The sequence below is a fragment of the Canis lupus genome, chromosome 14, assembly GCF_011100685.1.
Source record: "Canis lupus familiaris isolate Mischka breed German Shepherd chromosome 14, alternate assembly UU_Cfam_GSD_1.0, whole genome shotgun sequence".
In the NCBI taxonomy this organism is placed as follows: domain Eukaryota; kingdom Metazoa; phylum Chordata; class Mammalia; order Carnivora; family Canidae; genus Canis; species Canis lupus.
The window spans coordinates 51,412,890-51,436,250 of record NC_049235.1 but is presented as its reverse complement, the minus strand read 5'-3'; the positions used below and the strand labels follow the sequence as shown (position 1 = coordinate 51,436,250).

Here is a 23,361-nt window from a genome sequence, read left to right as displayed (position 1 = left end):
TCCTTCTGTTGTTTTGTTTCTACCAAAGCTGATTCTGATTATTTCTGTCTTAGGGTAGTCACATTCCTTTCCCTGTAAAAAAGCCCTTATTTTTGTCTGTCAAATGGAAAATTCCCCCTTCCCAACTTCTTTTTTTTCATCTTGTTCTACTTCTCTGTTGTACTGCGTCCTATTTGCTTCCTGCCATAGAGGCCATCTTTTCTTAGATTTCTTCCAGCCAATGGAGCAGAATATGTTAAGTACATAAAAAGCTAAAGACATTGTATTTCACAGTTTTTCCTTAAATGAATCAGTGTACAATATAAATTCATTGGGCCTTATTGATTTTCTCCGCGACAGGTGAGGTATCTAATTTAGTTGTTTGGCTGATATGGCACTGTTTTGTCTCTGCATGCTATAACCTTGATCTTTCACTCTTTTCATTAAAGAACTGAATTCATAGAGTTGATAGAACCATACTCAATTTTAAAGATAGAATTTGTCCTTTAGCCAGGCATTAGATTGCTCTGTTTCCTTGATCTCTTTTTCTTTCTAATTTTCAGATGTTAAAGGCAATAAATGGGGATGATGTAGATTCTGACTTCATTTGTCTTGCTAATTTTAATCTCCTACTAGAAGTAGTGCAGCAAAAAAAAAAAAAAAAATTGAGAAAAAGTATTTTCTGATCAGCTTCTATGAAAATACTTAATCAAAGTAGTCAAAGGGAAAAGATATATTCTCAAGGATTGCTACTTGATTATGGAATTAAAATTGTGAGAGTGATGATTTATCTCAAGTGTGATTCTCTCTTGGGGAAAGTTTGCCATCCTATTAGCATTTATTTGCATATCTTTTACTTTTAACAAATATATGATTGGATCTGAAGATAGAAGACTACATTTACTCTTATACAAAATTTAATTTTATGGTAATACCAACTACCTAATTATTATCTTTGTTCTCAGTACTTTGAGGAGTCTGGTTAGAAAACATGTTGAAGTCAGTGTCTTGGAATTAATCAGGGTGGTCCTGTTGGCTTATAGAGGGCTCATCTTGGCCCTTCATCCGACAGAACTTTTAGATCTCCAGACGCCTGGGTGGCTCAGCCATTGAGCGTCTGCGCTCAGGGCATGATTCTGGAGTTCCCAGATGAGTCCCACATCAGCCTCCTTGTGGGGAGCCTCTGTCTGTGTCTGTCTCTCTGTGGTCTCTGATGAATAAGTGGATAAAATCTAAAAAAAAAAAAAAAAAAAAAAAAAAAAAGAACTTTTAGTTCTCAAGCAAACTAATATGGCTAAATTGGGGGAGAATTAGTCATACTGGTAGGCCTTACCAATTGCAGTACTGGGTTTGGGTAGTGGTGACATCAGCTCTGTATGTGAAAAGTGAAACACACCAATATGGCTATGAATGTTTAATACTTAAGGTAACTACTGCAGAAAAAGTGGTGGTTTAAAATAAACTGCAGCTTTTGTTGAAAAAATGTGGTTGATTTTTAAGTACTTTGTTCTGTATTTGCTTTTATGTTTGCTGAAAATATTACACATGAAGACTATGCTTTAAACACTATAAAATGTTTTTCTACTATTAAGTAAATGATTGTGGCAAATGTTACATTTTAAAGGTCATGTTGATTTTGTGGCATTTCCAATTTTACATTTTATACATATAGTTGAATTGGTTTAGCTCCTAGTTGAGCGTTTAAAGATCTGGGTAATAAATGTAGAAGGGAACTTGCAAAAAGGCACAATGTTTTGGAATGCACGTATCTTGCAGCTTTCTTTCGTTTCCCTGGTGAAATTTCAAATTCTAAGAGCCAATTTGGGGAGCTGAAAGGGATAGCACAGTAATAAGAGTTTTAGTACTTGGTAAGTCCAAAAACAACTCAGTGATATTTTTCTATTAATTGATGTTGTATATACAGATTTGTACTTTTCTTCCTTTTGTAAAACCCCTTTCCCAATTGAAAATTTATATTAGAAATTAATGAGACAACATTTATCTTTTATATAGTGGATTGAACTAATTGTGTATTCAGGACACTGACATTAGTTGCATTTGAGGGCTGTAGTAGCAGTTATGAAATCAGTAACTCTTGTTATGTTTATTGGGAGTGGTGAATATTTACTGGGAGTGGCAACTACATGGGAGGCAGGGAATGTAGTACTCAAATGTATGGGCCATGGGGTCAGACAATCTGGATTTAGCTCTGGTACTTACTATCTGTGTGACCTTAGGAAGATTACTTAAATACTGTGAGTATTAGTTTATATCTCTCAAAATGGGATAAAAATAGGTTAATGGAAGAGATTAATCGAGGTAACAAAATAGAATAACAATTTTTATATTAATATAGCTATACAGTATTTTAAACAACACAAATGAATATTCTTTTCTAGAAAGAAATTTTTATTTCATGGTTTCAAAATAGTTTCTTTCAGTTTTTCTTTGTTTCCAATTAATGCTTTTTTCAGAGGTTATAGATCTTATAATTTGTGAAAGAGTATTTCTGACTGATTTTGAGAGTGGCCACCAATCACTCTATCCTTATTAAAAATGAAACAAAACCTCACTGTACTGTTAGTCAGAATTTTTTATGTGATTGTTTAATGTTTGTACTGAAGTTAACATCCAAAGTATAGCAAAATGTTGGTATAATTTTGGCCAAGGGAAAATAGCATTTTAAATATTGCCTGGGGGATTCTGTGATTTTATTATGGGTCTTTTTGCTAGACACATGAAGAAGTGAAGTTGTCACATTTCTTTGTAATTAATTGGGTAACAAATTACTTGGCTAGGCAAAGGGGAAGGTCTTTGGGTGATATGCTTAGTCTTTTTCCAGAACAAAGCTATATTACGTTCTGGAAAACCTCTTCATTATTTAAAAGTGATAGATGTTAATTTAAGTTTCTTTGAATTTCTATATGGTTCATATATTTTTAACTAAGCTCATATGCTTCCTAAAAACTATCAAAATTGTTACTAAATTTTCTTTCTGAGCCATTTACCATAACAACCATTGTGATGTTCCCTAATATCATTTGATGTTGATGAAACAATAAAAATAAGTTTCTTACAAAATTAGAAAGATCAGGAAATTATTCTCAGGACTATTGAACTATTGATTAAGTTGACAACAATGTATTTGGCGACCCATATGAAAGTGATTTTATTTATTATTACTGGTGCTTATTTGCAAATGGATTATACTTATCTTTGCTCCTGAAAGCAAGAATGTATTAGAAGTTTCCCCAGGTGTGTGTGTTATTTTGTATTATCTAACCAACCATGAGACATGTGTTTGTTAAATGAACACAGGTAAAGATCAGGCAAGAAATTTAACCATGTCATCATTAGAATGAACATGATTTCATGAGCATGTTAACCATGCAGTAAAAGTCAGAAATGGTCTTGGAGCAGGGGTGCGATGATGATGATGATGATGATGATGATGATGGGGTGTATTCCATGGATTTCTGATGTGGGAGGTAAAGGGCTGAAGTTAGACTCATAGCTAGTTGAAGCAAAGAATCTTACAGGTAATCTACTCAGATAGATGAAATGAATTGCTATGTCATTGGCATAGCTAGGACCTGAATCCAAGTTTTCTGATTTCTAATTTAGTACTGAGTATAGGAAGAGAAGTAATGATCAAGCTCTAGAATAAGATGGGCACTTGGTTCTTTGGGAGTGGCATGTGTAGGGAAGTGCTGTATCAGATTCATTCGATGGCTCTCCACAAAGCCTGCTCTGGCCCTCTAGTTTCTTTCTTATGCTCCTGACTGGTATTTAAAGGAATGGAGTGTCTGACACAATCATACCAAACTGTCTTTCCATTACATTATAAGTGAGTGATAATAGAAACCATATCTAAGATTACGCAGTCAAGAAAAACTTAGCACCTATAAATGCTTAGCAAAATTCTGGGACTAATATGAAAACATTAGGACTTGAATTACATAGTCTGAGCCTCAATCCACCTCTAATTCTTTAAAGTGGTGGTTTTTAACCTTTTTTTCTTATTTTTTAAGTCCCACATTGGGCTCCCTGCAGGGAGCCTGCTTCTCCTTCTGTCTGTGTCTGTCTCTCTGTCTCTCATGAATAAATACATAAAATCTTAAAAAAAAAAAGATAATAATACTGGCTGCCAAATGAGGATATGGCTACTATATGCCATTGGAGTCTCGGGTTAGACAATGGTGCTGGGGGTTAGAGTACTCATGTAATATATCTCAGAAGAGATGAAAATTAGATTAGTTGTTGCTCAGCTCAGTAGATCTTAGGCATAATTACATATTTTTAGCTCTAAAGATTTCAGATTTACCTACTTTATGAAGTTACAGAGCTGGGAATTTTCAGGTATTTACCTGACTTGCAGTCGAATACCATTCCACAATTCCAATGCTGTTGTGCAGAGGATGGCTGAAGGTTTTGTTTTGAGACTCCTATTCTGCATATCACTCCTGAGTGTGTTCACCAGCAGATCGAATTCTCCCTACTGGTGTTCTGAATGGTCTTCTGAATGTTGCAGTATAGAGCAACCCCTGGTTTCAATTACCTTGTTCCCCCTTCTTTATTGGCAAAATAGTTAAAATTGCTACTTAAGTGTGAGTTTGGTGAATTTTCCCACCTAAGGTGATCTTTTTAGTAAGAAATTATTAAAGTGGGGTGGGATATTCATCTATTGTACATAAAACAGCTGTAGCTAGCACTTACAGTGAGCTTTTCTGTCGTTCATCATATTATTTTGATTTCTGTGTTATGAATCATTAACTTGAAGATTGGTACATAAATAATGCTATTAAATGTTATAAGATAAATAATCTTACAGCTGCATCAGAGAATAAATTCACTTCTCAAAACCCATGTTGTTTTCACTCTACCTGGGTATCTCTGCATTCAAATGGTATTTCTCATTTTAGCACAAGTAAGGGCTTATAAACCTGACAGAGGTGAATTTAAATAAAAAATATAAAAACATTAGGACTTGAATTACATAGTCTGAGCCTCAGTCCACCTCTAATTCTTTAAAGTGGTGGTTTTTATCCTTTTTTTCTTATTTTTTAATGTAGTGAACTCTTCAAAGAAAACCTTTTTTAGAATTCTGTTATTAAAAAAACCAAACAGATAGAAGCAGAGTGGCTCTGACTGAAGAAGGGAATTGGGACTCAGAGGTTTGGTCACTTTGTACCCGCATCCTTTGGCCCTTGTACCTCTAGGGAATCCTGAGGACCACTGTGGAATATGGATTGAAAAACATTGCTTTTAAGGAAAACCCAAGCTAAACACTTCCTGAAAGTAAGATTTTAATTGAAAAAAAGAATTCTTGATGTCTTACAATTGAGTAGATTGTGAAAAATTACTTGGTCTTTGTTACCTGTCTTTATTGCCTTTAGACATGAATGCTGTGCTATAATTTATTGAAGAAAAATACCCCAAAAAAATCAACTTCTTGAAGTTCAGGATACATAAACATACACGTACATTAATATAACTTAAAAAGAAATACTTTCTCAATAAATATCTTCCAACTGCCAAGTAAAGTTATCAGTTGAGAGAGAGGGTAGTCACACATGAGCATGCTCACCCATGTGCTCAGACACAGCACACAAACACACACACAACTTGTTGCATGGGGTCCAACAATGCCTTTCTCTCAATCCATGTCTCCATAGCATCCATCATATTCTGAATACAGTGCAGATAGTCTACATGGAGAGGAAATTATGTTAATGATTTGTAGTAATTATTGAACTAATTTATCGATTTCTTCAGTAAAACTGTATTGAACATTGAACACTTTACTGCAAGGTGCTGAGGTCTGGCAGTGAACAAGAGGCCCTGCTCTCACAGAACTCATAGTTGATTGAGGAGGTAAGGATGAGAATATCAGGTGTGATAAATGCTCTGGGAGATGAAGCATAAACTTTTATAGGAACACAGAGCAGGAGCATCTAATTCAGACCTAAGTCAGGGTGGACTTCCTGATGGGTGACATCTGAGCAGACCTGAAGGGTAAATAAGAGTTGGCCAAGACATGGGTATCTGCCTGGCTCAGTTGGTAGAGCCTGCAACTCTTGATCTAAAGGGGTGTGAGTTCAAGCCCCACATTGGGCACTGGGCTTGCTTAAAAAAAAAATGATGAAGAAGAAGAAAAAGAAAAAATAATAATTGGCCAAGACAAAGGAAGGTGGGAAGAATGACAAAAACAGAGAAGAACATATGTAAGGGCCCAAAAACAAGTAAAAGCACGACACTTTGTAGTAATTGCATGTAGCTGGGTTTGGCTGGAGCCTGATGTGCTGATGAAAGATAAGTGTATGCTAAATCTAAGGAGCTTGATATTATGCTATAGGACATGGAGAGTTATTGAAGGATTTCAAGCAGGAGGAAGTTGTGATTTGTGTTTTTTTAGTAGAGGGCACTTCAGCTAACTACAATGTTGACCTTGGGGCAGCCATTTGGATGATAGAGTCATTTTTTGAGAGCAGAAGGACCAGAGATTATAGAATACTGTGTAGTTTGTCTTTCCATAACATCCTCAATTGCCTATCTCTTTTATAAAACCTATCTTTCTTCATTTTAGTTTTATGGCCCTTGTAACCTTATCACAAGGCTAGATTAATTCAAAAGAACAATGTTTAATGTTCAATATCTATATAGATACACAGATACATCTTCATTCTTTCAGTATGGAAACTGGTGTGATACCCTGCACATAGCAGGTACTTACATATTTATTGACATAAAAGGAGTAAATACTGAAGGAAGAAATGCCAACTTAATTCTTTCTCCTTTTTTGGTGATCATTTCTCTGCTCTTCCCAAAGCTCTGTAGGCTTAGGAATTTCAACACCAGCTGTTTCTTAACAAACCGTAGGGGTCTGACCATTATATACTAGGACTAATGATAATAAAATGTGCATTTAAAGTGGTTCAGGCTCACACTTTTGTATTTTACCATTGGATCGCAAAGTCACATAACAGCTGGACATGCAGATATAAAATCAAAAAGTAGTGGGAAGCCTTATATACTCCTCTCGATAATTATACTTTGGAAATAATATAGAAGGAAAATTTATGAATTGAGAATGTATTTTGCACCTGCAAGGGAACTAACTTCATTTCTATCATATATCTGATGGTCATCGCAAAGGAAACTCATTTTAAAGTAATATTTTGCACTTTATTAAACTTAACAGTTTATACATAATTTCATGGTATTACTTAAATTAAATTCACATTGCATAATTTACCTTTTGGGGCTAAATACTCAATTCTTTAATACTGCCAATTTCAGAAAATAAGCAAATTGAAAGGTATTTTTTGATAGTTTATAATTATTACTGATGTGAATTATTTAGTGATCAAATTTTCCTGCATTTAGTCAGTAGAAATACCTTCAAGCAGGATCCTGTGTCCTACTGTTCTTCCATCATTTTGCTGAGCACCTCTTTGCTTAGTGGTATAACAAAATATTCCAGGCTCATTTTGTACCTTCTCAGGCCCAGCCCTGGTGTCAACCCTTTCTCTGAAGAGCTTAGGTTCCTTATAGTAAGGAATGGTATTAGAACCTAAGATCCTAGTACTGGAAGTACTTGTCCCTACTGAAGTATCTTTGCTTTTAGGTCTCCAGAAGGTCTTGTCTTGACTTCCCCCTGTGTATTTGTATCTCCTCTTTTCCACAGAGCACCAGAGTTTCCAACTAACACTTTTATTCATTTGGTCAATGCTGCAGTGTCTCTAAAATAGTTTCAGAGCTGCTTCACTCATTTACATTTCTCTTTCCCTTCATCCCAACTGAGGGTATATAATTGAATACTGTGTTCAAAAGTTAATGGGATTAAAAGAGGGTGGGAGGAAACTTTTGGAGGTGTCCCATATGTTTGTGAAATACATTGTGGTGATGGTTTCACTGGTGTATACTTATCTCCAAACTTATCAAGGTATATCCATTAAATATATGCACTTTTTTATGTCACTTATACTGCAATAAAGTGGTTTTAAAAAAAGTAATGATGATGGGTGAATTGCCTTGATGGACAGTGCAGGGTCAGAATGAACTGCCCACCTCTGGTATTCTTTTATATGAGAAAGAAATAAATCTTTCTCTTGTTTGTGCCAGTGAGGGGGAAAAAAAGTTAATTGGATCACTGCCTCTTCCATAGTTGATGCCTGTTTAATTCTCTGTCTTGTTTAGATTTTAAATGGATAGTAGAGCAAAGACCATTTCTTTTTCTTTATATGTATAAGATGCAATAAAAATGTATGGTGTAAATCATGAATATTGAAATTGTTTTGCCCTGTGTTTCACATCTTTCATTAGAAACTGTGGCTGAAGCAAAATAAAGTTTAAAGTTTTGTTTCCTTTTCTTTTTTTACTTATAGAATGTTTCTCTATCTCTTTGCATTTTACTCAGAATAGCATAGGCATTTCTCTATTAATGCTGTTTGCATTCCTGAAAAATCTTTAATTCTGCAAAGTCATGTGTTAGAAGTGATAGGGCTTATAGAGAAAACAGGGTTAGGAACAGATGAGAACAGATGATTTGAAACCAGTGGAATGTTGTAAACATAACTAATACAAAAAAAAAAGACAATTGTAATAAAAATGGCTAAATCTCAACTGGCATTTACACCCAGCATCACAGTTAATCTTAGGCAGCCTTAAACCCTGGCTTTCCTCCTGATAGCTGTAAATCCTTAAAATCATCCACTTCTACCAGAGACTAATTTCATCAAAGTTAAAAGTCTGATCCAGGGTGTTGACTTACCAATTTTATTTTATTCTAAAGACAGGAAGAAAAAAAGTGCATTTCTTTATCTGCACCCCCAGCTTCCTCAGGTAGCTTAACATAGACAGTGGAAGTCTTGAAGTCATGAAATGGAATTTTCTCATTAAGTGTGAGAAAACTTGCTCCTGAAGTGCTGAGGAAAATTAATATATAAGCCAGCACAACTGAAGTTATTTTCCTGCATATGAGCTAATTTACATGAAAGAGATATCTATTGTAGCAGTAAAGACTAATTTGCTCTAGTTTGTAAAGATAATACGAACCCATTATTAAAAATTTAAATAATATGGAAAAGTACAAAGTAAAAAGTAAAAATCCCTTGATTACAATAAACGCTTACTGCCATCATTTTGTTCATATTCTCTCACTTGACCTCTCTCGATGATATGGTGATGATACTCTCTGTGTGTGTGTGTGTGTGTGTGTATATAAAATTTCAAATAAATGAGTTTTTATTAGAAACTTAAAGTTTTCCAATTTTTTTTTCAAAAGTGAATGTCAAGCAAGCAATATAGGTATACAATATCCTCTTTAATGATTGCAAATGATTCTACTTCATGCATGCAGGTCATAGTCTGTGTGTTCATGGACATTTTTTAGATTGCTTTCAGGTTCACTGTTATTAGTAATGGAGTACTAAAAATCCATGATCATATCTTTGTGCCCTAGAGGTGGGGCCCTGCACAGAAGGTGTGTTTGTGTAACCTGTTGGTGCACATCTCCATAATAGATGGATGGGTAAAAAAATGAGTAAAAGAAAGCTTTTACCCATTTGCACTACCAGGAGAACATGAGAGGTTGTATTTTTTATACCGTGGGTGCTTTTAGTTCTCTACATCTTTGTCAGCTTGATAAGTGAAAAAGGTGATTTTTATTTGTATTTATTTTATGATTAGTGTGGTTGAACATCTTCTTTATAACTCTATAACTATCCATATTTTGCTTTCAATGAAATGCCTTTCACATATTTTGCTCACTTTTCACTCAGAACATTTATAATTTGTAAGAATTGTATAATTTTAGAGATATTAAACTTTGAGGATTAATATATATTGCAGCTTTTTAGATCATGCTAGTTATCTTTTACCCTTATTTATGGTGTGTTTTGATTTTTATGTAGTCAGACCCATCAGTATTTTTCTTTAGAGTTTTCTGGGTTTTTTAAAATGTTCAGAAATGCCTCTTTCCACCCCTAAAAGACTATCTGCCTTTATTTTCCTTTATTTTATATTTGTATTTTTTATATTTAATCTTTGAGTTATATGAGATTTTTTTCTATAATGAGTTAAGTAAATATCCATCTGTGATCCCCCCCCCCCCTTCAAGTTGTGGCTGGTTATTTCAAGATGATTTTTTTAAAAATTTAATTTTATTTATTTACTCATGAGAGACAGAGAGAGAGAGGCAGAGACACAGGCAGAGGGAGAAGCAGGCTCCATGCAGGGAACCTGATGTGGGACTTGATCCCGGGGCTCAAGGATCATGCCCTGGGCTGAAGGCAAGCACTAAACCAATGAGCCACCCAGGGATCCCTCAACATGATTTGTTAATTCAAGCCCCTCAATGCTAATATATTCATTATTTAGCGTGTTTCTTTGTATCTTTGGGTTTGCTATTTCTGGGTTTACTATTTTATTAGGTATTTCTGCAAGACAAGTTATCCCAAAGAGTGGCTTAAAGCCTGTATCATCTCTCAGTTTCCGTGGGTCTGTGATTTAGGAGCAGTTCTGATTCAGGTCTCTCTTACTATTGAAGTTAAGATTTCAGCCCAAGCCACCATCATGTGAAGGCTTCACTCAGGTAGGAAGATCAGCCTTGAAGTTGGCTCACTCATATTGCTGGCCACAGTAGTGCTGACGACTGTGGAGAGGATGGCCTCAGTTCCTTTCCAACTGGGCCTCTCCCATGGCTAGCTGTTCTCAGGAGATGATGTCTTGTCTAGAAGTGATTAGGAGGGAGAACTAGGAGGTGGCATTCCTTTTTATGACTGGCCACACAAATCACATAGTGTCATTTATGCCACCTTCTCTTTGCTGGAAGCCAGTCACTAGTCCCACCCACCCTTAAGAAGATGGGAATTAGGCTCATCATTTTGAAAGAGGCCTGTCAAGGAATTTGTAGACATATTTTGAAGCCACCATGGTTCCTTTTTGTTCCATTCATATATTTGGCTATTTTTGTATGAATATCACACTTTTTAAGAGTGTTGTATCAAACTGATGGAATGTCACCTAATGCTATGATCTACTGTGTTTGACAGCTGTTGGCACTTACTGGTTAAGTATCTAAAAACAGATATACAAAATAACATTAATAATAATCTGGTGACATTTTAAGTTGTCTTATCTTCCCAAGTTCTCCTCCTTCTTTAAAATTATACCATAGGGAGGGATGCCTGGGTGGCTCAGCAGTTGAGCCTCTGCCTTGGCTCAGAGAGTAATCCTGGGATCTGGTACGAGTCCCCGCATCCGGCTCCCTGTGGGGATCCTGCTTCTCCCTCTGCCCGTGTCTCCTCCTCTCTCTCTCTCTCTGTTTCTCATGAATAAATAAATGTCTTTAAAAAATTATATCATAGGGATCATTGTATTTCACTGAAGGTACCTGCTTACAGCATTAAAAAATTTTTGTTTTACATTATTTCATACTGCTCTGAGTAATTTTGAATGTTTTGATTGGCAGATACATCCTGGCTTCAGAGCATTGCATGTTGATGCAATTTCACAGGCATCTTAAACAGTAATTCTTAAGAGTTACTGGCAAGTAGGTAAAACCAAAATAAGGTATTTATGTTTGGGGAGCAATCTAACTAACATCTCAGCTCCATATGCTGTATACTCACCAGGGACTCATTATGATCCCTGGACTTTCTGTGCAGCAGACATTTGAGTCCAGAAAGTGCTGTGCTCCATCTGCCTTAGTCTCTAGGCTGCACAGGATGAGCCTCTTTGTACTTTGACCTTTTGGCTGCTATTTGTTTTTAAACTTATGTTGCCAGCCTGGCATTTGTTGCCATTTCAACAAGTGTGTACTCCGCACCCTATACTTGCACTTGTAAATTTAAAGGATGTAGCTACTTCTTCCAAATGCATCAGTTACTGTTGCTTTTACCTTAAATTGCATAAATCTCATCTGGCTTGCATCTTTATTGAGCACTGAGCCTGTACCACTCTTATTTGAGCTCCCCGTGGACATGCAGCTGCCAGAGTTGGGCCTTGGGCAACCTTCCAAAACTTCCGACCATTTGGACAGGTTTTATTTTTGACAGACTAATCAGAGCTTTAATATGCTTCCCTGCTGGGGGAGCCTGTGTTTCTAATTTTTATCTTTGTCATTCTGTAAAGAGTAATAACGATCCCTGGGCTGGCTGGAAGTTTGATGGTTACATTGTATTTTCTAGTCCTACTTTTTCTTTTTTTTATGACCTTGCTTTCTCCTCTTTGCCCCTTTTAGGGTCTGGTTGACTTTGGTTATTTTGAGAAACATTCAGGCTTCCCATTCCCAACCCCCATCAAAGGAAAAGCTACATTTTCCTCCTTTATCTCTTCATGTGAATTTGAGCTGATGTTTTATATTCACTTACAGGCATTTGTAGCTTAGTAAAGAAAGCAGTTTATTTGAGGCAGGGATAGGATTTTCATGAGACACTCTTTTTTTTTTTTTTTTTTTTTAAATCATGCTCTTTTAAAAAATTGCTTATTCCACTTACTGTTGAACCCGTTAGAGACCCTATTTAGAAATAGGGCAAAAATAGGGGTAGTGTACATAGTAACTAAGAGAAATGAATATGAAGCAGTTAGAAAGTGGGCCAGAATCTGATATCGTAAGGTAGGTAAGGATCAGCAAAGCTTCTACCTCAGATAATTGTGCTCCAGGAACTGTGTGTCGCATGGTGTTTCCAGGGACATTTTCCCATTACTCATGTTATTGCCTGATGGTTACTTTCCAATATTCTTATTTATTTTGTGCCATTCTTTTTTAGATTCTCAATGTTACGTTTTTTTCAATGTTACATTTTTCTCATTATTTTCCCTACTTCCTATTTCTTAGTTTTGATTTTTGAAGGGTTTTAAGATTTTATTTTGAGAAGGAAGCTTTTTCCTTTTACAAACTATCATGATTTTTTTTTTTTTAAACTGTTCTGGTTCTTTTTTTTTTTTTCTTTTTTTTTAAGATTTATTTATTTATTCATTCAGAGAGAGCGAAGAGAGAGGTAGAGACACAGGCAGAGGGAGAAGCAGGCTCCATGCAGGAACCCGATGTGGGACTCGATCCTGGGTCTCCAGGATCACACCCCAGGCTGCAGGCGGCGCTAAACCGCTGTGCCACCGGGGCTGCCCCCGTGATTTTTTTAAAAGCCAATTTCACACACAGTGAATGCTACATAATTGTGTGTGTATGTGTGTGTGTGTATTTTAAAGCTATTCAGTAAATATTATAATACTGGAAGTATGTTCTTTTGCTAAATCAAAAGGTTAGTGTTTCAGGAATAAGTAGGCTTATGGTGAATAGTCCAAAATTCTCTAACTACTTTGGGTTATAGATGAGTACGTGGTCTGTTTCATTTACACATATATTTAAGCTGCCACATTGTTAGCTTAAAATCCTCATTGCCTTTAGTTTCTACTTAATAACAGCAGTTATGCTTTTCTATTAAAAAAGAGTGCGGTGTTGATGTCCAGATTTTGTGATTATGAGAGTTAAAGCTTATCAAACTTCTCCTTGCTAATGGGTGTCATTTTATAGGATTTTCCTCACTCTATAGAAAGCTATCCACTTGCCTGTTAATTTTTATGCAAAACTATTTTTGCAGAATTTATGACATTTTAATAACAAATTTAAGATTGGGCATTAGTTGTAAATGTGGTCAAATGGTATCTATATGGAGTTAAAATATAAAGATAATTTATAGGATTTGGGTGGACTGAACCAGCTCTTAGAGAAGCCATGGTATTATGGATTTAGTTTTATATGGTTTTCAAAAATAGTGAAGTCAAGGTTTCCATATTAAGGGACAAAATAGCAAAATAAAAAATAAGTATTAAATCCAGTCTTATTCCTCAATTCTTTTTTTTTAAAGAATTTTTAAAAAAGATTTTGTTTACTTATTCATGAGACACACACAGAGAGAGGCAGAGACACAGGCAGAGGGAGAAGCAGGCTCCATGCAGGGAGCCCGACCTGGGACTCGATCTCGGGTCCCCAGGGTAGCGCCCTGGGCTGAAGGCGGTGCTAAACTGCTGAGCCACCCGGGCTACCCCTTCCTCAATTCTCTTAACATATATCCTGTTTGTGGTCTGGCCAGCATTCTCACTATTTCAGGCCATAGATATCTTTACTCTCAGAATCCTATTTTCTTTTTCTTTGAGAAATTTACCAAATATAATGTCTCTTTTTATTTCCAACATTTTAATGGCAACGTTTTGAAAAAGATTTTTACTTTTTTTTTTTTTTTTTTTTTTTGAGAGACAGAGAGAGAGGAGATAGTGAGAAAGAGAGCACAAGCAGGGGGAACAGCAGGGAGAGGGAGAGGGAGAAGCAGGCTCCCCACTGAGCAAGGAACCCAGTGCAGGGCTTGATGCCAAGACCCTGGGGTCATGACTTGAGCCAAAGGCAGTTGCTTAACCAACTGAGCCACCCAGGTGCCCTTTAATGGCAATTTTTTTTTCAAATTGCATCACAGCATTACCTACCCAATGCTGTGCCATTTTATTCTATGCAAATTATACCATAATTAATTTGGTCACAAGGCAGTTCCACAGATACAGATACAGGCTAGAACTACATCTGGAGAACCAAAGCTGGAGAACGACCTTCGGGAGTATCAGAGTTAAAATATTTGGAACAGCATTTGACAAAGGGGCTAACATTTTATGGATGTATTGTATGTGTGGTCCAATTTAATCCTCATAAGAATCTTCTAAGATTAAATGGGCAGTTTTATTTTTTAATTTTTAATTTTTTTGTTTTTTCCTTTTTTTAATTTAAATTCAATTTGCCAACATATAGTATACTCATTAGTTACAAATGTAGCTTTCGATAATGGCAGTTTTTAAATGTATAGAAAAGTTGTAAGAATTTTTTATTTTATTTATTTATTATGTTTTAAAGATTTTATTTATTTATTTGACACAGAGAAAGAGAGAGAGAATGCACAAATAGGGAAAAGGGCAGATGGAGAGGGAGAGCAGACTCCCCACTGAGCGAGGAGCCTGATGTGATGGAGCCTGATGTGATGCAGGGCTTAATCCCAAAATCCCAGGATCATGTCCTGAGCCTAAGGCAAACGCTTAACCAACTGAGCCACCTAGGCACCCTGAAAAGTTGTAAGAATTTTTTAGTGGACATTCTTAAACCTATCTTCTACATTTAAATTCATTTTTTTTCTTTCCACTTTTTCTTGTGAATTTTTTTCTTGCAATTTCAGCTTCTATCTTTTTTTTTTTCTTCAGTGGCTATTATGACTTATTCCTGTGATCTAATTCTGGCAGTAAGGCATTTTTTTCCTTTATTCTGCCTTTAAAATAATCTCAAATCATCTAAGACAGTGCTACAATGTTGGCACTTCATAATTGTTAGCTAGCTAATATCAGTAAATATGATAGTCCCTAACTAGTTAAATCCTAGAACAAGATTAAGTTCAAAGCAGAATAAAAGCATCACTCTGTTTAGTAGATATCCCATTACCTAGAAGATAGGCTTTACTGGTTTTATTGCATGCAGTAGACATCCTTAAGTCTTTTGTCCTTTTTCAATTTGTTATAGCTAGTCCCTTTCTTTAGATATGGCTAATGCTTTTACCTGAAGAAATACCTTTTATTTGATGTTCTAGCCATTGTTCTCCAATATTCTGTATTTAGATCGTAGCTTTGTGGGACTCTTTTTTCTTCATACAAATGCTTTCTTAAACAGAACAACATGTGTGAACATTTTGTTATCTCCAAAACACCCTGCAGGTTTTTTTCAGATGAAAAAATTGTGGCTCAACGAGATGAAGTAATATGTCCAAAGTTGCATGACTGAATCATGATTTGAATTGAAGTCAGATTCAGAGGCCACCAACTTTCTACTGTCTTTCCCTCTTTTGTTGATGTTCCCTCTGCAGAGCAATGCTGGCTTTTCTTCAGACAGAGGGAGGTCTCCTTTTCTGAGGCAGAGGGAAAGGTGAGCATAAATGCTGGACATTTGCAAATTGGAGTCCTTACCAAAAACTCATCAAGTTGTATAACCTAGTTGTTTTCTGGTGATGTTTTCTCTCTATGCCAGTTATAGTAGAACATAACTGTGGAACTCATTTACATTTAAACATTCCTGGCTCAAAATTAAATACATCAATTTTAATCTCTATTCTCTTGAAATCCAGATGCTCGTTAGTTTACCAATAGAGAATTACAATTATCTCTATCAAAGAAGCAGTTTTAGGTCAAGACAGAGGACTATTATTATCTTCGTTAGGCTACTAGTGTTGACTTTTATTGGGTATCTTTGCCAGAACATGGTTCACTTTATGTCCAACTGCATTACATTTATCCCCTTTATTATTTTTGGCTAGTTTTTCTTTATTTTTTGTTTTTTCTTACCATTTTGTCCGTTCTAAGAATTTTTGAGTAAGAACTGCTAAGTCACATGAGTTAAAAGATAAAGGAATTGGTGCTGGAGTTCACGTTCTAAAGATTACCAATGGTCTATTTTATCATCTATTGTTTGTTAAATGACAGGAGCAAGGTGGTCCTGAATTTTTTTTTAAGTTGGTTTCCATAGGTTACTTTTCCGAATCTGCTTCTGGTAGAAACAAATTGTTCTAGTTCAGGGGCACCTGGTTGGCTCAGTGGGTTAAGCATCTGCTTTCAGCTCAGGTCATGATCCTAGGGTCCTGGAGTCAAGCCCCCTGTTGACCCCCATGTCGAACCCTGAATGGAACCCTGTCTCAAGCTCTCCGTCTAGCCTGCCCTGCCTTGAGCCTTACTTGGAGCTGCTCTACCTAGAGCCCCACCCACCTGGGCCTCCCTGATCAGTAGAGTCTGCTTCTTCCCTCTCCCTCTGCCCCTCCCCCCTGCTTCTTCTCACTCTCCTCTCTCTCACAGATAAATAAAATATTTAAAAAAATTGTAATAGTTCATCAGTTATTATTTTTATCTTGCATTAGTTAGTTCAATTGTATCCAAAGGTTATTGGTAATGGGCTCCTGGAGAGCTCCATGGAGAAGGGTAGTCTGATCATGCATGGTCATCTACTCATTTCTTATGAACTTGTAACAAGTCTCCCTTGGAGGGAACTTGACTTTGTCTTTTTACCTTTGCTGTCCTAGCACAGTATCTAGCAAAGTAGACAGTGTAGCAAGAATGAAATATAAGCTCTGTGTGACCAAGGACCATACACCTACCTTTTTCTGCATTGTGTACTCATCCCTTAGCACAATTCCTAGAAACATAGCAGGTAAGCAATAAATACATATTGAGTTAGCCGAAAATTAGGTGTCCAGTTTGCTTGAATCTCTGCTCTTATATTCTCTGATGTTCATAGTTTGATATATATGATTTGAGTTTAGAAATAAAATTTTGATTTGGTTACCCAAATGTGCAGGCTCATTATTATGATTGAAAGATTACATTTTATATAAGATACTGCCTTGTAATTTATTATTTTCCTCTTACCTTCAAGACTCCCACACAATTTTTAAATAGTGTTTGTAATTAGGATGACTTGAGGTGTATTTATCCACCTGGTTGCTATGGATGAGTGACTGGTGACTTTGTAGAGGCTAAAATATAGCAAGTTTAAGAATCATTTTAGATGAATTCATGCATGATCAAGCCATTGCAAGTCATAAGAGGGAAGAGGCATTTATGATGTAGGTCATTATGTGGTTGAGGTCAGCATCACCAAGAAACTTTCCCTTGCAGGTGCTATATAGCAAGTGGCAAATATGATTTCAACTGAATCTGAAAGCTTATTTAAAAATATTCTCAGTTCAGCAATGAACCAGGTGTGCCTACTACTTACACATCAATTTTCTCAGGAGTGATGTTTTGAACCTAAATGACTTGCATGGTTACTAGAAGAATGAGGTTACTGATAAAAATTATTCCCTTTTTACTGGGGATGGTGTTAGTAGCATATTGTCATTGCTTAAAGGAAATTTTCTCAGAGGAAACAGATGCTAGGTACTTATTAGTATGGAGGTTTTAAACATTGAAGGTGTGAACAAAAGACCAGATGATTCTGATTCTTTGGCAATTTCTATAGAAAAAGAAATACATAAACTTTAATAAAATGTGAATAACATAGAACTTAATTTATTTGTATGACCTGACATGGAAATGTAATGTTTGTTTCATTTATGTGTGATTTCTTTAACATTTTAGTGATAGAAGCTTTTAAAAGTGTTTGACTTTTATGTTGTATAGGTGTCCTTCACAGTTCAGGTAGGACTGGACTATACTGAATCTTTTCTTTTGAGCCTCTGAAAATAGTGACAACATGTTTGCAAGGTAGCTTTATTTTTTCCCTTGGTTTGGGCAGAATCCGTGCAGCTTCAGATTGGCATCCTCCCACATACTCTTTGAGAGTCTCTCGGTGGAAAAATACCTGTCTTGATTTTGTTGTGTAGGAGATGGTCAGCAGTGAAGTTGTAAAGACAAGAAGTGAATGAGCAGTGGCTTTCACTATAATTAAATCTTCTTTGACATGATTTGCACTTGTTCTAGCTTCTGTTTTTTTTTTTTTAACTACCTGTTTAATAACAGCAAAGTATTTTCTTTTTTTAACACTTAGACTCTCAAAGGTAAGCATGCATGTTACCTTATAACTGAGGTTGCTACGGCATCATCATATTCTAAAAAGCTTTCCTAGTTTCTATTCTGCACATATCCCTAGTCATTTAGTGAAGGTCCATGCATGCAGGACACAAGGAATCAGCAAATCTAAAAGGCAACTTCCTGTCTCTTATTAGTAATAACCTGAATGACTTTTTAAAATTTTAGTATCTGCTGAAGTCCTGGAGAAACAATTGAAAAATTTATAGAAGTAAGAATGTTGGGCATAGAAAGGACCTTAGAAATTGAATCTAGCCTCTTTCTTTTTACAGACAAGAATACTGAGGCCTGAAAGTAAGTTGGTGAGACACACAGCTAGTTATAGGCCACCCCAGGGCCCTGGATCCTTCCTGGGTGCCACAGTGACCAAATGGAGTGGCAGCATATGAGGGAGTGGATATCGGAAAAGAAGGGGAGGCTCAAAATTCTGGGACTTTAATTCTAATACAACTTATGTTCTCTTTTCCCCTTAATTTACGTTGTAAGCATGCATGTTACCTTATAACCAAGGTTGCTACGGCATCATCATATTCTAAAAAGCTTTCCTAGTTTCTATTCTGCGCATATCCCTAGTCATTTAGTGAAGGTCCATGCATGCAGGACACAAGGAATCAGCAAAGATAACATTTTCATTCTGTCATGTTTGCTTTTTTTTAATTCTAAGAGCCACAGATATATAGGAGCATGCTTTTCTATTTACATTTGTCCTATCCTCTTCTCTTCTCTTTCATCACAATGCTTTCATAGGTCACTACTGCCTCTTGGCGCTTTCTTCTCTTAACTCTCTCCCCTTCCCTGCCATTGCCCACCTGTGTCTAATCCTGTCATTTTAACCTCCAAAGTATGTATCATAAGTCTGCTCATTTTTTTTTTTTTTTTTAAGTAAGCTCCATGCCCAGCATGGAGTTAGAACTCACAACCCTGAAATCAAGAGTCGCCTGCTCCACTGACTGCACCAGCCAGGCACCCCAGTCTGCTCATTTTATTCTATCTCTGTCACCACCACCATAGTCCAACCTACCATCATCTCTTGCTCAGGACCACTAGAATAATCTGGTCTCCCCACGTCCATTTTGTCCCAACCGGTGAAATAGAACAGACTAAAATGATAGGCTATTATGTAATAAGAATAAATGCTGTTTTGTGAAACTTCAATTCTATTTGCTGTATTTTGAGGGTACATGTGTAAGTCTTTGTGTGTGTGTGTGTGTATGTGTGTATGTGTGTATGAGTGAGTACTTGAGTACTTGGTTGCTCTATAGAATGTATTTCTTAATGTGGGACCTGAGCAAAGCAGTTTGAAAGCCATTGTCCTATACCGATAACTCTGGAGAATTCTTTTGCTCTGTCAGGTTGAGAAGGTTATGCATTCTTCATTACCATATGACCCTCTTTTGTATGTGTCTCCAAAGGAAAAATTCCTTTAAAATAAAGTGAGAAGTGAAGTCTTTTGGATGAAGCTATTGGAAGTGATCCCCTGTTTATATGTTCCTCTTGTCTCTCATTTCAAGTTTAAATTATATAGGTCAGTGGGTAAATCTTCAGAACTGAGTACTTGGACTGAATTTAACTGAAACATTTCTGTTTTTTTTTTTTTTTGGTATTATGTAAATAAGTAAATAATTATACTTACATATTTATATTTACTTATTTTCTGCCTCCCTCTCCCTAAATTGCTCATGAATATATTTAATCTTTTTCTTTTCCTTCTTATACTATCTTTAGCTTATTTTTATGTCTTTAATATTAATATTATCATAACACTGCTCTCATTGGAAGTATGACTTTTGGGAACTTAAAAATGAAAAGTCTAAATACTGTTCTGGTGTATGCCTTTCTGGTATATGCTTGGTGTGAATTGCATTTCTGGACCCTTTTGAACCTGCTGTCAAAAGGACAAGAAATCTTAGGTCATCTCTTGGAAGCAAACTGACCTGTAGGTTTAGGGCTAAACAAGCCTTGTGATTGTTTTAGGGAACTTTTCATTTACTCTGATCTAGTTGCACACTGCAAAGAAGGAGAGGTCAAGAGACCTCTCATCTCACCGTCCCATTCACCACCTCCTTCAGTATTGGGTAGCCCTTGGAGCTTGTCTAAGTAAGACTATGAACAAAATGATCATTTATCTTTCCCAACCATCAAGATTCTTGATCTGTTGGACCGTGTTTGCCTCTATTTGGTCTGGTAGGGTAGCATATCTTGATCTCTCACTATTTTATTTTATTTTTATTTATTTATTTATTTTTTTAAAGATAGTTTTTTTTAAAATTTTTAATTTATTTATGATAGTCACAGAGAGAGAGAGAGAGGCACAGAGACACAGGCAGAGGGAGAAGCAGGCTCCATGCACCGGGAGCCCGATGTGGGATTCGATCCCGGGTCTACCAGGATCGTGCCCTGGGCCAAAGGCAGGTGCCAAACCGCTGCGCCACCCAGGGATCCCCACTATTTTATTTTTAATTACATGAGACAATGAAGGGATTTCTAATGCCTAGAAAATCTGAAAAATTTTCAAGTGGTTACAGAGTGAGTGAGTATTCATAGTTATCTGTATTGAATTCACGTTCAGTGATTTTTTTTCTTGATGTATCATAGATTTCATTGTTGTATTAGTTAGGGTTAGGTTGGTTACTGTAATACAGACTCTTATAGGAGTGGTTTAAACACGATGGAAGGTGGTAGATGTCTCATTTAATAGTTCAAAGGTAAGCAGTGCAGCACAATTACAGTGCCTCCATGGTGCTGGGCACCTGGGACCCTTCTATCTTGTTGCTTTGCCATCTTTAACTTGAGATGGCTATTTCTGCTCCTACTACTACCTTGTTATCATGGTATCATAAAAAGGGCAACAGGAAAGGGGAGGACATTTTCCTTTTCAGGGCACGATGGAGAAGTTTATCATTTTTGCTCTTAGGCCTTTTCATCAGACTTAGTCACCTGGTCACACTTACCTGCAAGGGAGGCCAGGAAGCCATATGTCCCACAAAAACTTCTGTGACTATGGAAGAGAACAGATCTCAGGAGTGTAAGAAGTATCTCCGCCATAATAGTCAGCAACCTGAAAGGATTTCCTTTTGGAATGCTTGTTTGTTTTCTAACGTAGTGCTTTGTGAAGAGAAAGTTTCCACTGAAGTTAGCAAGTGGACTTTAGTTGCTGAAGAGAATTAACCTGAGTTAGTGTACTTGCCTTTGAGATTTAAGTCAAATTTATTCCACTACTTACAGGGATAAGTGTGAAACTAAGATTATAATAATTAATTATATATAATTATTAATTATATTTATATTATGTATTATTGATAATTATATACTTAAATACAATTAATTATATTAAGAGATGAGGTTTTTCCTTAACTCTTACTTTTCTTGTGCTGTTTTTGTTTCTTTTTTACCTTTTTTAGAAGCTAATCTCATACTTTCTTTTGTGTGTTTTAAGGTATGGCACAGTCACAAGGCTGGGTGAGAAGATATGCTAAGGCCTTCTGTAAGGGTTTTTTTGTGGCAGTGCCTGTGGCAGTGACTTTCCTGGACCGGGTGGCCTGTGTTGCAAGAGTGGAGGGAGCATCAATGCAGGTAAAAATGAATCTGGCTTCATTATTTGTAGCACATGCTTTACGGTTTCTCATGTACCAGCAATGGGATTTCTGTATATTATTTCTATGCTGGGACCTGAAAAGTTTTAAAAAGGCCTTGGCCTGAAATTTAACTTTTCTAAATTTTTTTAAAAGGTCTTTTAATGTGGTCATATTATAAACAGGTAGAGTTCAATAAACATAATTATCAAATAGTTCTTTATGTCTATTTATTTATTTATTTTTTAGTTTTTATTTATTTTAGGAATTCTAAGTAGAGATTCTAAAGAAATTGTACTAAATGACACCATTTTCTGTGGATATGGCCTGGGATTTTAGGATATTTTGATTATCTATATTTGAATCCACACTTAAATATCCTTTTAAGACCAAATTAGTATACTTGCAGGATGGGTTTGGATCAAATTCAGTCACTGTGTGTGTGTGTGTGTGTATATGTGTGTGTGGGTGTATGTGTGTGTGTATATATATGTGTGTGTGTGTATATATATATATATATGATTGCTATATCTATCTCTATGTCTATATAAATATATGAGTGTATATATATATGTACACACACCCAAAATATGTATACACATAGAAAATATATACAAACTATATATATGTGTGTATATATACACATGAATACACATATCTATGCATGTTTATATATGTGTATATGTATATATGTGTATACATAGACACTTTTAGCAGGTAAAAAAGTCTAGAGCACTGGTCCCACATGTTCTGGACATATTATTTTTAAGCATGTTGCAGATTGAAAAGATTAAATGCCAGTTTACACTGGAAGAATTTTGCAGTAGAGATTTCTAAAATTTAATATGCAAATAGTCTTCTGGAATAACTTAGAGAAGACTTTGTTGTTCTAAACTTTGTGTCTTGAATCTAGCCGTGTAAGTAAGTTTATGTAATTCAGAAGAATTTGCATCTTGTGATATGACTTGTTTTCTTCCATTATGAGCTTGTATGAAGTTCACATTGTGCTAAATAACTGTATAAAACAAGTAAAATGAATATGTAAGCTGATAAGAGCTTGAAGTTATATAAAGAAAAACCATTTTGTTTTTTCTTTTTGTTTTAGTCAGAACTAGTTAAGGGCATAGGTATCAGCTTTGAGGAGTTAGAATGAGTTTGTTTTTTTAAATGTAATTATTGTATGGAAAATCCGATCTCTTCCTGA

At 35.9% G+C, this 23,361-nt stretch overlaps 1 protein-coding gene across 8 annotated transcripts in view; it reads left to right on the top strand.

The window, feature by feature from the left end:
• IMMP2L (inner mitochondrial membrane peptidase subunit 2) overlaps positions 1–23,361 on the top strand; it is an 848,583-nt gene that overhangs the window by 17,414 nt on the left and 807,808 nt on the right. For 7 of the 8 annotated variants that reach the window (XM_038557367.1, XM_038557364.1, XM_038557365.1 and 4 more), the window contains exon 3: positions 22,022–22,158. In XM_038557367.1, coding sequence (XP_038413295.1) covers positions 22,024–22,158 — 135 coding nt within the window. In that variant the 5' untranslated portion in view covers positions 22,022–22,023. Of the gene's footprint in view, positions 1–15,875; positions 15,935–22,021; positions 22,159–23,361 lie in introns of all 8 variants that reach the window. The other variant, XM_038557366.1, reaches the window with a different exon arrangement.